The following is a 12919-nucleotide window of genomic DNA, read 5'->3' as shown; positions in this document are numbered from 1 at the left end:
TGTGACCATGGCAGCAAAATTTAACAACGTTTAACAATGTAGTAGGCCCAATTACTTTTTTTTTTGAGACGGAGTGTCACTCTACCACCCAGGCTGGAGTGCAGTGGCGCGATCTCGGCTCACTGAACTCCGCCTCCCGGGTTCACGCCATTCTCCTGCCTCAGCCTCCTGAGTAGCTGGGACTACAGGTACCTGCCACCTCGCCCAGCTAATTTTTTGCATTTTTAGTAGACAGGGTTTCACCATGGTCTCGATCTCCTGACCTCGTGATCTGCCCGCCTCGGCCTCCCAAAGTGCTGGGATTACAGGCCAATTTCCTTTTAAAAGGCAATAAACTCAATGCATAAAGTACTTATGTTCGGCTACCTCCCACCCTTTTCTCATATTTTAAGTCTGCTCAGGAGAAAATTCACACATCCAGTGCCACAGGGAAAAACCTAAAGCCTACCTCAAAATTTTGAGTTCTTGGTTAAAGCATGAATGAGCCACAGAACTATTTTTCATTTAAACAAGAGCAAATTGTAGACCTAAAGATTACTTCTAAGGACTCAGTTTACAAAAGTCATATTTACTTTATTAAAAACACAGCAAAAGCCTACTGGTTTAAAAATTAAGACAATCCAATTATAGGTTAGCTATTGCCTTTTCTCACTGCAGTAATATTTCCCTCAAAATTATCAAGACAATTCTTATGATGTTCCTTTTGAAACACTACAAAAGCAAATACTAAGGTAACTCAAAACTTGAATAATATTTTCTTTATTTACAAGTTAGAATCAACAAAGACAGTCCAGGGGACCAAATGGGGAGATGACTGAAACCCCCAGGGCCCCAAATGGAGCGGAAGGAAAAAGGGAAAACAGAGTAGAAAAAAAAAATCAACGTAAAAAAAGAGCTCCCCCTTCTTCCCTCCCCATGGAGGCTGAGGGGACCACGGCCCCACCCTCCCCCCAGCCTTACCTAGCTTAAAATAAATTAGAACAAACAATCTCAAAACAGGGCCCTTAGAAGTGAATAGGGCAGCTATGGCCTCAGGTAACTCCACATCAGGGCTTTGCACACTCCCACCCTTGCCCTGCCCCATTTTGAATGGGGGCTCTGTGTCCAAGAGATCACTCCCCAATGGGGCTGGGAATTCAATGTTATTTTGTCCATGTCCCTCCTTCAGTAAATGTCCCTGCATCCCTCCCCCACTGCAGAGCCAGCTCTCCTAGAGGGGGCAGGGGGGGTGAGATGAAGAAGTGTCACAGCAAAGAGGGAAGGGGCAGGTGGGGCAGGGTGGTCTAGGGGTCCGGTCCTGCGGAGCCTTCCTGCCCCATCTGGCCTGACCCCTTAGCCTGAGTCTGAATCACTGGTGTCTGAAGACGACGATGATGAAGAGGAGGAGCTGGAATCTGAGCTGGAGCTGGAAGCGCTAAGGCGTGACACTGCTACTTGCTGTGCAGAGGATGACTCTGTTTTCTCATTCGCTGCAGAACAAATTCGAAAGTTAAAGACGTTCAAGTCTGAATCTTCATTTGTCAATAAAAGACAGTCAAGAAGGCAGAATGCAGTCAATCTGTAGTGGCATGAAAGTATATACTCACCTTTCTTGGGGGGCTTTTTAGTAGAATTGAGCTGTCCGCTGACATCTTGTAACCGCTTTTCTAATTCCCGCTTTTTCTCCAAAGCCAGTTCCTCCTTTGTCTTTCCCACAGGCTTCTTAATGGCTAGTGAAAGAAATTTATCAGGATACATTAAGATTGCCCCAAGCATCTTATTATGGGCCCCTAAGGTTCCCAAGTTCCCTTCTTGAACGTCAGGTGCCAACCAACACATCCCATTATCCTGGGAGCTGACAATCCTGAATGCGAACAGACCCCACCATCTTTCCTAAACCGTCCTCAGAACCATGAGATGAACCTCATTTCATACGTACTGTAGGGCTTCCGGGGTTTCTTACGTAGGCAGGAAAGGACATAGCGCTCAAGCTCTCTAAGTGTGGATGGCTTGAGTGTTTCAAAATCAATCTCAATCTCTTCTGGGTTTGAATCACGTAAAGAGGGCTCCCTGGCTTGGATTATATGCACAACTCGGCCCAGCTTCTCCCCAGGTAATTTGTTGATGTCCAGGCTCAGCTGCCGCTTCTCATCGTAACTCATGGGCCTGCTCTCTTCCTCCTCCTCTGAATCATAACCTGTAGGCAGGGCAGGTGGGGCTGTCTTTGTGGCCTTTTTGGGGAGCCTAAGGGCAAAAAGAGTTGTCAGCAAAAGAAGCTTCATTAACCTCTTCCAGTATGTTCCCACTGTTATAATTCAGTGATCCTATTTCCTGCCCAGAGTGGAGCTTCTGTTTTTCCATTCAATGGCCAAGTAAGAGGTGGGCTACTGGGACACTGTATAGTGAAACAGAGCATTTTATTTGCACTATGCTCTTGACTGTAAGTAGGCAATAACATGTCTTTAAAAAGACAATGTACGTACATACCTTAATGAAAAAATATTACTAAAAATGTGACACACAAACATGTTGGAAAAACTGTTGAAAGACTTGCTCCATACAGGATTGTCACAAATCTTCAATTTAAAAAAAAAGTAGTATCTAAAAAAAACTCCATAAAGTGAAGCACAATAAAACAAGGTATACCTGTTTAGGTATACTGACATGGGTCTTTCTGCTCCCTTAAACACTACCAAACTACACCATGGGCTAGCTGCAGTGGCTCAGATTTGTAATCCCAGCACTTTGGGAGGCCAAGGCGGGCAGATCACTTGAGGTCAGGAGTTCCAAGACCAGCCTGCCCAACATGGCGAAACCCCGTTTCCACTAAAACTACATAAACTAGCTGCACACTAAAAATACAAAAATTAGCTGGGCGCATGCCTGTAATCCTGGCTACTTGGGAGGCTGAGGCAGGAGAATCGCTTGAACCCGAGAAGTGGAGGTTGCAGTAAGCCAAGATCACGCCACTGCACTCCAGCCTGGAGTCTTTTAAAAAAAAAAAAAAAAAACAAAAAAAAAAACAAAACACAAAACCACACCAAAAAACCAAAAACTACTACGCCACGAAAAACAAGTCTAGACTCATTGATTTAGAGCAACAGGCAAACTATATGGCCCAGGGAACAAATCTGATCACCACGTGTCTTTGCAAATAAAGTCTTTTTGGAACACAGCCATCTTCATGTTTCTAGTTTATGGCTACTTTGAGTTCACTGTCAGAGTAGCTGTGAAACACCCTGACTCCCAAAGCCAGGGGTCCCAACCCCCAGACCAGTACCAGTCCGTGGCCTGTTACTGGGCTACGCAGGAGGTGAACAGCCGGCATGTGGGCATCACTGCCTGTCAGATCAGCAGAAGCATTAGATTCTCATAGAAGCATGAACCCTACTGTGAAGTGCGCGTGGTAGATATCCAGGCTGCATGCTCCTTATGGGAATCCAATGGCCCAATGATCTGAGGTGGAACAGTTTCATCCCAAAAACCATCCCCTCAAACCCTGTCCGTGGTAAAATGTCTTCCACGAAACTGGTCCCTGGTGCCAAAAAGGTTGGGGACCACTGCTCAAAGCCTATTGTATCTGTTAACTGGCCATTTAGAAGTATCTTTGCAAAGAGAGATGGCATCCCCCAGAGACACAGAAATAGCCAAACTAGTCTCTGCTTCCTACTCTAACTCACTTGGTGCCACTTCCTCCAGAAGGTCCAAAGCCAGAAGGGCCTAAAGCAGCACTGCCACCCCCACTGCCACTTGCTTTCTTGGACTTCTTAGGTTGAGGTGGGCGGGGTGCCCGAGGCCCCTTGTCATCTTCTTCGGCCCCAGCTCGGCCTCGATGCTTCTCTGCCTTCCGTTTCTTCTTTTTCTCTTTTTTCTCTCTTTTCCTCTTGGGCTTGGATATTGGACCCTGGGACAGAGCAGCCAGTTGTTCATGTACTGCCCGAAGCTAAAGGAAAAAAAACATGAAGTGGAAAAAGTAAATAAAGATAAAATAACAAGAAGAAAAAATGAGGACAAAGGGCATGAACCTCTTACCCAGTAAAAACTCTCAAGAGTGACAAAATACCTGTTCCTGTAGTTCTGCTAAGCGATGAGCCCTTTCTTCCTCTGAGTCTGAGCTTTCACTGTCTTCTTCCTCCTCGTCCTCATCTTCCTCCTCCTCTTCCTCAGAGGAGCTCTCACTGCTACTTTCCTCACTGGAGGACTCTGAAGACGATTTGGCCAAGCCAGGGGGCATGGCAGTAGAGACTGGTAAAGGCCCTGGTTCTAGTGGTTCATCTGGCATCTTGGCATAACGGAACTCAAATACATCCTAGAAAGAAGCACAAACTCAAAACTATGCTGATAAACAGTGCCCTACATACCCAGCCACCAAGTGATATAGCTCCAATTTACAACTGTACAGAACAGTGAGACCCTCATGTTGAGGCTATGCAGCACAGATGACAAAATAACTCCCCATACCATTTATTTTTCAAACTCCAACCTTTCCACTCACCTGTAGCTTTCGTGCCATTGCCACAACATCGTGATCTGGGGGATTGTACTTATAGCAGTTGGAGAACATAAGCCGTACATCAGCAGCAAACTCCTGTGCATCCCGGTAATCACGGTTCTCCATCTTCCGCTGCAGAAGGAGGCAGCATCAGAAGCTGCACAGGCAGGAAGACTCACCTTTCCCTGCCAACCCCAGACACCACAAGAAGAGCCCTCTCTTGAGAGCACAGTGGGGATGACCTTAAGGATCTGCGCCCTGGGGTTCAAGTTTGAAGTCAAAGGAATTTGGGTGGGTTGAAGAAATATTTATGTCTAGAAAAAGAAATCATTTCTAAGTGACAGAGAGGTGGCCTATGCCTGTCTTTCCACCCTATAACTTCCTTAACCCAACACTGCCACAACATTAGTACTTAATTATAGACAGTATTTTTCTCAAGACAAAGAAACCCCACCCTACTGTTTCAAACTCCAAGAAATACGAATTCTCAAAACACCAGACCTTCTGTTCCACTATTATTTTATAAAAGTAAAATGCCAAGAACCAAAGACTGCTGTGTGTCCACATAGACTTATTGTTTTGCACCTAGGCTCCCATCACTGCCTGAGCATCCCATCTGCCCCATGCAGTGGGTACCTTGACAGTGCTGAGGTCCATGGGGTGCTTAATGATGTCATGGTAGTCATGCAGGCCAAGTGCAGAAGCATCCACTGGTTTATAGAAAGGCCAAGCATAGGCAGCATGCTTCTTAGAGAGTAACTCCTTCAAAATGCCATTGCAATGTTTTAACTGTTCTGAAAGCTTTCCTTTCTTAGAGCTCTGGTGTTGTTGCTGAGAGTCAGGCAAATCTTTGCGTGGGGGCTTGATGGGGCGACCACTCTCTCTACGCATAGGGGGAAGCCGTGCTGCCTTAGGCTCAAGACTCCCAGGAGGGCTAGCTGGAGAACCAGGAGCCAAGATGGCTGTAGGTGTAGGGGTGGTAGTATCTGCTTTCCGCTTTACGCCTTTTTTCTGCAGAAAGAAACAAGATAGGGAACCTGTCACTCCAAGCCCACTTTACTTAAGACCCTTGCCTCCCTGCTGCCCAGAGAAAATCCACAGATCATACCTTGGCAAGGGGCTGGGCTGGAGGAGCTGCAGTAACAGCAAGGAGCGGGGGTCCAGCAGAGTGCAGGGACTTGAGAAGTGGAGAGGAAATGACTGATGGGTGGGGAATGTTGAGGACAGTGGTAGGTATCTCAGGTGGAGGAGTATACAGGGCTGTGTGTGACACAGAAGAGACGGCAGGCACCTGATGGGCACTGGTAACACTGCCCTGGAGCGCTAGAAAAAAGGAAAAAAGTGTAGTTTGATTCTCTTCCCCATCTTTAGTTGTCCATTTGCAAAACTCCCACTCTTCCTACCTGCCAACTTGGCCCCCTTCTTGTGGCTGTTCTTAGGGATGGTCACCACCAGCTCTTGTTCTTCTTGTGGCATTGATGCAACCTTCTGTAGGAAGATCTTTTCCAGCGTTTGTGCCATTAGGACAATATCATCAGTGGGCTATGAGAACACAGACAGCAATAAAGAAAGTTAAAAAATGCCAACAGAAGATAGATACACACCATCTTTCTCAGAGGCATTCAGGCCCTAGGCCATTACCATACCCCCACCAGTCATCTTGTCATCAAATTTTAAAGAAAATTTCCTACTCCAGGCCACTACTAATTTTCACTTTCTCCTAACTGTCTCCCAAAATCCGAAAGAAGAAAAAACTTGAGAGCTGACAAGAAAACAGATCCCTGGTCTACTCAGGTCTCTGGTGATTTCTAAGAAACAGGACCACCACCCCCAAGTATGAAGTGTTCTAAATAACCTTCAACTAGAGCTCTGAAGTCACATCACTGTGTTCAATAGTACCATCTAGAGTCAGGTTTTTAAGACTCCGACTACCCTACCTGGATAACACCTTCAGTAGCAAAGGATTTAAACTTTATGTAGACAACATATCCAGCAATAATAGAAGTTACCGTTTCTCCCCACCTACTAAATGAACACACAGAAAAACTCACCTTGTTGTAAATGTAACAGTTGGTGAACATGGTATTAAAATCTTGCATACACTCTGAAGCAGCCCAATAATAATTGTTTTCAAGTCTCCTCTTAATAGTACCCATGTCCATAGGCTGTTTTATAATTTTGTGATAATCCTAAATAAAGAAACGTTAGGTCAGAACCACAGAAAAATAAATGCCTATAGGGAGACTACCGATCCCCGACTCACACACACACACACACCCCCTATGCATCAAAGGAATAATTACTTAAACTGCGGCCCCAGTTAAACTGTGGGACAAAATAAGTAAATAAATAAAAAAGATTCTTGACATCCACAGGGAGGCCCCTGCTGCCTTTCTCTAACCACCCACCTCCCACCCACTCTGGAAACTTCCCATCCTGTGACATTACCTCTGGGGCTGGCTATCCATGGGCTGCATGAGGGAAAGGAAGAAGCTAAGAATTTTGGCCACCGTGGTCCTCTCCCAACCCGAGGTGGGAATCTGTAAAATGGAGCCAGGGCACAAAAGTTAAGGAAGGACACATGGAGGGCACAAGGAAAGATGCCAAGATAGTTACAGCAAGCGGTCGGATCAATCACAAAGGACCAAGATATCCAGAAGTCTGGTAGCTAACTGCCCTACAGGGGAGAAATGGGAACTCCCTAGGGGCCGCAGCCATCTACACTAGGCAGACCACCCCCATTCACACGCATTCTTGCTCATCCCACACCTCCCGGGCTCCAATGTCTCTACTCACCGGTAGACCCAGTTTGACAGCATCCACAGGCTGCCGGAATGGCCATGCGAACTGATGTTTCCACAGAGCCTTCATCACTACCTTGTGTAGGTATTGCAGCTGGTTGGTAACTCGTCCTGGCTTTTTGGGATTGGACACCTCCGGGGGTGGTGGGTTGGCAGGGGTAAGTTGCAAAGCAGGCACCGAAGCCATTGTGGGGCTCTCAAAGCCCTCATACAAGAGAGAGGGTTTTCGAATCCTTTTCCCTGGTGCTGCTGCTTCTGGGCCCAGCCCCAGCAACCCTGCATTCCCTTCCCCAGGGAGCCTGTAAAGATGGGAAACAAAATTAGGGCAATATCGTCCAAATGAGGAAAAAGTGCATCTGCACAATAGTCTGATGAATCCAGGTGCTGGCCCTAGTGAGGTGGTTAAGCTTATGCCAAGTGCTTCTTAAGCAGAAACAATATCCAAACAATCTGTGGAGCTTTTATTGCTGGCCCCACCTTCCTTTTATTAATATTTTTAGTATACTATCTAGACCCCACCTTCTTAAGTCTGATGGGCTCTATCTGTTCTTTTTCATATTTCAAAAAACTCCCAAATTGTTTCTGACAAGGCACGACATCTCAGAACTGCAGCCCTATGGGGATGGGGCTTAAGCAAAATGGGTGGAGTTAAGAAACTCAAACCCCAAGCTTCCTCCTCACTAGGGGTTTTGGTGGTTGCCATGGTGGTTGAGCGCCGGTAAGGAGGAAAAGAACAAATTATGGCTATAAAAAATTCCATAAAATGCTGATAAGACACAGAATAATCCACCTAGATAGAAGAGAGAGCACCATCTTCCACAAGGTCTGGGTAGTTCACGCCACAACAGAACATAGACTAGAAACCCAGAAGAAGAACCATATCAACTTAAAAACAAATTCAGACAAGGAAGAATTTGTCAGACTTCACAGCCCGAAACTTCCAGGCCCTCAAAATTATTCGCACCAAATCAAAGTCTCCTCACTCCAAGGAAGTCAAAAAGCCACACAAAACAGTCAAGGTCACCAAGTGATAGCCCCCTTCCACCCACCCACTACACAACACGATTCCACTACCAGTTCCCCCTGTAGCACCAACTCCGGACACCAAACGCTAACAGTGGTTCATTTACAGTCCCTCTGGTGCTCCTCCGATCAGTGTTTCCTACCACCTAAGAATTAAGACATCATATGGGAATCTCATTGTTTACATCGCAGAGCTGAACTAGGAACCTTAGCTCTACCCTCCTGCCCTGAATCAAACTTTTAATGTTAGGAAGAAACAATCCCTGCACCAACAAACACCACACACAACCCACCCACCCAAAGAAAGCAAAAGATTTAATGACATGCCCTGGGCATTAGGAACCTGCACACACGGGAGAGTGATCTCTTTACCCTTCTCTGGGAATCCCCGTTGCCATTCCCTTAAGCGCTCCGTCACCATGGCAACCCTACAGGGCGCTAGAGGTGTCCGTGAATCCCCCCTAAAAGGCTAACAGACCGCCGCTAGATACCAGACCCATCAAACGCCAGACCTGCTGTCCACCCTCACTACACTCCACCGTCAAACTAGCTCTGCCTGACTCGGTTAAGACTGGGCCACGGCGGCATTAATAGTGTATAAATTGACAACCTGTATTCCCCTCCACGAGCAGTAGCCGAGCCGCCACCACCGTTCCAAAACCGTCGCTCAATTCCCTCCGCGCGGCCGAGTCGACAGCTGCGCCGCAACAGCAGCGCGCCGGGGCCGCTCCGTACTCCCAACACGGCGCCCCACACCCCTGTGCCGCCGCCCTGCAACATCCCCTTCCCACACGCGGCTCGCGGAAACGTACTTGTTGTGGGGAGTCACGTTTTGCAGCATCTTGACCGCAGGGAACCGGCGCTGCCCTCAGCCGCGGAAAGTCCGGGTGGCCTCGGTTCCCCTCACCGCCCGGTCCAGCATAACCCGCTAAGTTGGGGGGAGGCCGTTCCTCTTGGGCCTCCAGGCGACAAACCCCCTGCCTGGCCGGCACGAAAGCAGTCTCTTTGGGGCCTCTCGGAGAGCTCCGGGCAGCTTGGCGCGCTCTGCAGACGGCGGACAGCAAGAAAATGGCGGCGGCCTCAGCTGAGGCGGGCAACTAAGGAGGGACTGACTTCAAAAGACGGTCCCCGATCTCAGACACCGTCGTCAATATAGCCCGCTGTTGGTCTGCAGGGATTCCCTCTTCTTGTCGGGACCCTACGGGGCCGACGAGGTCCCGTTTCGATCTCGGATGGAGGCGGATGAACACGAAAAGTGGTTTAGGGAGCCGCCGCCTCCATCTTTGAAATCCTCTTGAGGGCGGAGTAGAGGGGGTGGACAGACTCCGAGGACTGGGCGGGGCCCGAAAAAGGGGAGCTCCAGGGGCTTCTATGGGGTCTGTACTGCCCGCTGGGACCAGTCATAGGCCGGGACGAAGGCCATTTCCAAGTGGATGGAGGTGGATTGTAATGGCGGCCCCGGACGACTCGAAGGCTCTGTATCGGTAGGCAGAATCCTCCAGCTCGTTCTAGAGGCTGCTCCACTCCAGCACGAAATGGCGCCGCCGAGCCCCGCGCCAGCCCTTTATATATAGGCGGGGAGGAGGAGCTTCGCCGCTCATGCGCGCCACCCTGCTTGAGATTTTCCCCACCCCCTCCGCGCGCGCGCGCTCGCTCACGCGGGTGAAGAAGCTGAGTCGAAGGGGAAGGAACACCTCTCCGCGGGAGCTTTTTCTATTGGCCAGCCGCAACGATGACGTCATAAACTTCATTTCCAAGGTGTCAGTCACCAGGCAGAAGAGTGCCGCAGAGACCCACAGGGAAGTGGCAACCCGCCACATCTCCAAGCCAATTGGCTGAGCTGTGGTCCGCCGACTCCAGGGAAAGAGGGTGGTTGGAAGAGGTGCGGAAGCCATCGCCCCAGAGCCTCCAGCACTCTGTCCCCGCCTCCCCTTCCAACAAAGTCTTCCCAAGCTTCCATGCACAGCCCAACTGGAGACTGCCAAGCTCGAGCAGGTCGTGCCATTCGTAGCTCCTCCATTGGCCAGAGCAGGGAAACGGGAGGGGTCGCGTGGGCGTAGCCTGCCTGAGCCCGCCAGGGGTGTGGCCGCAAGACGCCCGGCGGGTGGTGGTTCTCGGCGGTAAGGCAGCAGCAGCGAAGAATCTGAAACGAGGAAAAAGACGCCATCTTAGAAGCCGCGGCCTGCTCCTCTATGGCGAACAGCTACGGGCTTCAGAACGGCGATGAGGGGATCTAACGTTCCCATGCCCCACAGTCTAAAACACAGTCTTGCCAGAGTCTTATAATACTCCACTCCCTCCCTCAAGCCAAACGATGGAAAGACGAGCAAAACATTATTTACTACTGTTTAGTCCCAAAGACCACAAAAGCTAAAATACGTCTCCCAAATTTGCACGTCCAAGCACCTTTCTAATCCCTCCCCACTCACACCTACAGTTACCAATACATTTCTGCTCGTTCGAAAAAACCTCAGCAACCCTAAAGTGGGATTAAAATCCCCAAACGCATCCATCTACCCTATACAATGCAACACACCTCACCTCTTCCTCAAAACTCCATTCCGGCGTCCGGCTCAGAGCAGAAAAAGCAAGTCCTGGGAGGGATGACTTAAGGGAAAAACCCTCCCCCTCCAGGCGAGCTCGGACCTTTCCCCCCACACGCCACATTACCCCCAAGGGCAGACCCGTATCCGCCTCTTAGGGGCCCTCCGCCACGGGGGCGAAAGAACCCCCCCGCCCCCCCACCAGGGTCCGGAGTCCTCCCCACGGAGCGGCTGGTCCATCGGTCAGCGCCAGGGAGGAGGGCGAGCGGAGGAGGCGGCGGCTGCGGCTCAGACTAGCCCTCCCCCTCCTCCCCTCCTCCCCTCCCCCCGGCCGTCCGCCTCCGAGGAGGGGCAGGAGCCATTTTGGGAGCTCAGTTTCGCCCCCTCCCCCCAACTTACTCTTAAGTCTTCCTCCTAACTTGGTTATCTAAATAAGGGTGCAGACTCTGTGAATCAACCAGAGCCCAGAGATCAGGATCTCCAGAGCATCTCTGGGGCCGTCCCCGCCCCCTTACAAGAGAGTGAAAGGATTTCCCCCACCCGAGAAAACCTGGGCTTTGGTGGGGCGTCCCCTCCCCCGTTTCCCCTTTCTTCGCTACCAGGGAGAAAACAAACTTGTGTACGTATCTGGGAAAAATAATCAACGTAGGTAAACAAATAAATATACGGTAAGATTCCCCCTCGCCCGGGAAGGGCTCGTAAGGGCCTAGGTCCTTGAGCTGCAACCACGCCACCCTCCCTCCTCTGCAGTAGCCTCGGTTACTGCGTCTAAAATGGCCGCCAATCTCCTGTCTTCTGACCCCCGGAGTAGGGCAAACCCCGGGAGGGCGGGGGAAAATGAGCGTCAGGAGAGCAGAGTCCCCTTCCCCCAGCCAGGGATCAGGCCCTGGCCCCCAAAAGTACAAGCGGCCCCGTTTGGGTGGCTGCAGCAGGGAGGGCAATGACACAGCAACTTTGCAGAGGCCTTTTCCCCTCCCCCTAGTGGCCCAACCTCCCAAATCTGCTTTTCTCCACCGGGGCTCTGCAGGCCAGGACAGAGGCCCATCAGGGGGCCGGCCATGGAATAAAAACTTAGGAGGCTGAGAAAATACTAGGCCTTAGGAAAAGGGCAGCCAGACATTGCTCTCGTTTATTCCCTGCATTCCGGAAAATCACTGCCTCCCGATCCTCTATCCTCCCTTCCCCCACATGAGTCACCAGGGAGGCTACTGCAATTTGGGAAAGTAACTCTTTCCTCCTTTCCGTTCCCTCCCCCGCAGTACACAAGGACAGAACTGTTCAGGACTGGGGGAGGGGATGAGGGAGGCGATGGAAGAGGCCACCCTGGAGACACCCGAAACCTTGGGAGCTGTGAAATCATTCCAGGTCCCGAGCCTCCCTCGCATCTCAGACCATGCTGTCTAGACCCCCTACTGCCAGCACCCACCTTGGGCCTGGTTTCTGTTCCTAAGCAGTTCAAGCTTTCAGCTTGTAAGCACCCCAGCCTGGAGTAGACACGTGCTCAGTAAAGACCCTACAGGGGCAAAAGGCCCCACAGGCCGTGTCCACGTGAATGCACACAAATTCGGTAAGCGACTCGAAGCGTAACCTCCAGCCTGCGGTGTGACGACTGGAGCTCCCCTACCGCGGACACAAAGGGCGCACAGCAATGCTCCCTCCAGAGGCTCTGGGGAGGAAAGAAGTTGGCGCCTGGGAACAACCTCAGTTCACAACATGGGTGGCCAACTCCTAAAGCATTCACATCCACGGGTAGGGGCCACAGCCACCACCACTCAGCCCACCGCCAGGTCACCCCTCCCTCGGCCGCCGATGGATCCCTTCTCACCTGGCTCCCGGCTGCTGTACCCCCAGGGGACGAATGGAATAGGGGGGGCCACACCGCCCCCTAACCCCTTTGCCCTCCAATTGGTATGGAGGCATGAGGCCGGCCATTCCCCTCCCCCCCCCATGGCCCTCTCCCGCTCGCCCCCCCTCCACGCTCCCATTGGCTGTAAAAGGTTTGAAGGACAAATCTTCCCACTCTCAGGATTCTTTTCTGAACCCCAAGAATCCCCCTCCCGGACTCCCCACCATTGGTTAAG

General features: G+C 50.6%; 2 protein-coding genes across 4 annotated transcripts in view; both read right to left on the bottom strand.

The window, feature by feature from the left end:
- Window positions 1-743: 743 nt before the first annotated feature.
- On the bottom strand, window positions 744-10438 carry BRD2 (bromodomain containing 2). 3 transcript variants are annotated; one of them, XM_063812858.1, is made up of 13 exons: window positions 9108-10438; window positions 7268-7571; window positions 6920-7011; window positions 6523-6660; window positions 5875-6013; window positions 5580-5794; window positions 5108-5482; window positions 4475-4603; window positions 4043-4288; window positions 3660-3922; window positions 1919-2223; window positions 1587-1709; window positions 744-1469 (listed from the first exon to the last, which is right to left on the bottom strand). In XM_063812858.1, the coding sequence occupies exons 4-13, from the start codon at window positions 6631-6633 to the stop codon at window positions 1333-1335; spliced, it is 2043 nt and encodes a 680-aa protein (XP_063668928.1). In that variant the 5' UTR covers window positions 6634-6660; window positions 6920-7011; window positions 7268-7571; window positions 9108-10438; the 3' UTR covers window positions 744-1332. The 3 variants fall into 3 exon arrangements, with proteins under 3 accessions (XP_063668928.1, XP_054541662.1, XP_001168036.1); XM_054685687.2 differs by lacking the exon at window positions 6920-7011 and adding an exon at window positions 2863-2967; XM_001168036.7 differs by lacking the exon at window positions 6920-7011.
- The window catches only part of LOC129144363 (uncharacterized), a 15651-nt gene continuing 12520 nt past the window's right edge, over window positions 9789-12919 (bottom strand). Inside the window, exon 3 of the mRNA XM_063813264.1 lies at window positions 9789-10438. Coding sequence (XP_063669334.1) covers window positions 9804-10438 — 635 coding nt within the window. The 3' untranslated portion in view covers window positions 9789-9803. The remainder of the gene's footprint in view (window positions 10439-12919) is intronic.

The sequence above is a fragment of the Pan troglodytes genome, chromosome 5, assembly GCF_028858775.2.
Source record: "Pan troglodytes isolate AG18354 chromosome 5, NHGRI_mPanTro3-v2.0_pri, whole genome shotgun sequence".
Lineage (NCBI taxonomy): Eukaryota > Metazoa > Chordata > Mammalia > Primates > Hominidae > Pan > Pan troglodytes.
The sequence above is the reverse complement of the archived record's forward strand: the minus strand, read 5'-3'. Positions and strand labels throughout refer to the sequence as shown.

Coding starts and splice junctions, on each gene's coding strand:
- BRD2 (XM_054685687.2), bottom strand. CDS start 9,136: ATGCTGCAAAACGTGACTCCCCACAACAA. Junction 7,572..9,107: donor AACGTGACTCCCCACAACAA/GTACGTTTCCGC, acceptor CCATCTTTACAG/GCTCCCTGGGGAAGGGAATG. Junction 6,014..6,522: donor ACTGTTACATTTACAACAAG/GTGAGTTTTTCT, acceptor GTGTTCTCATAG/CCCACTGATGATATTGTCCT.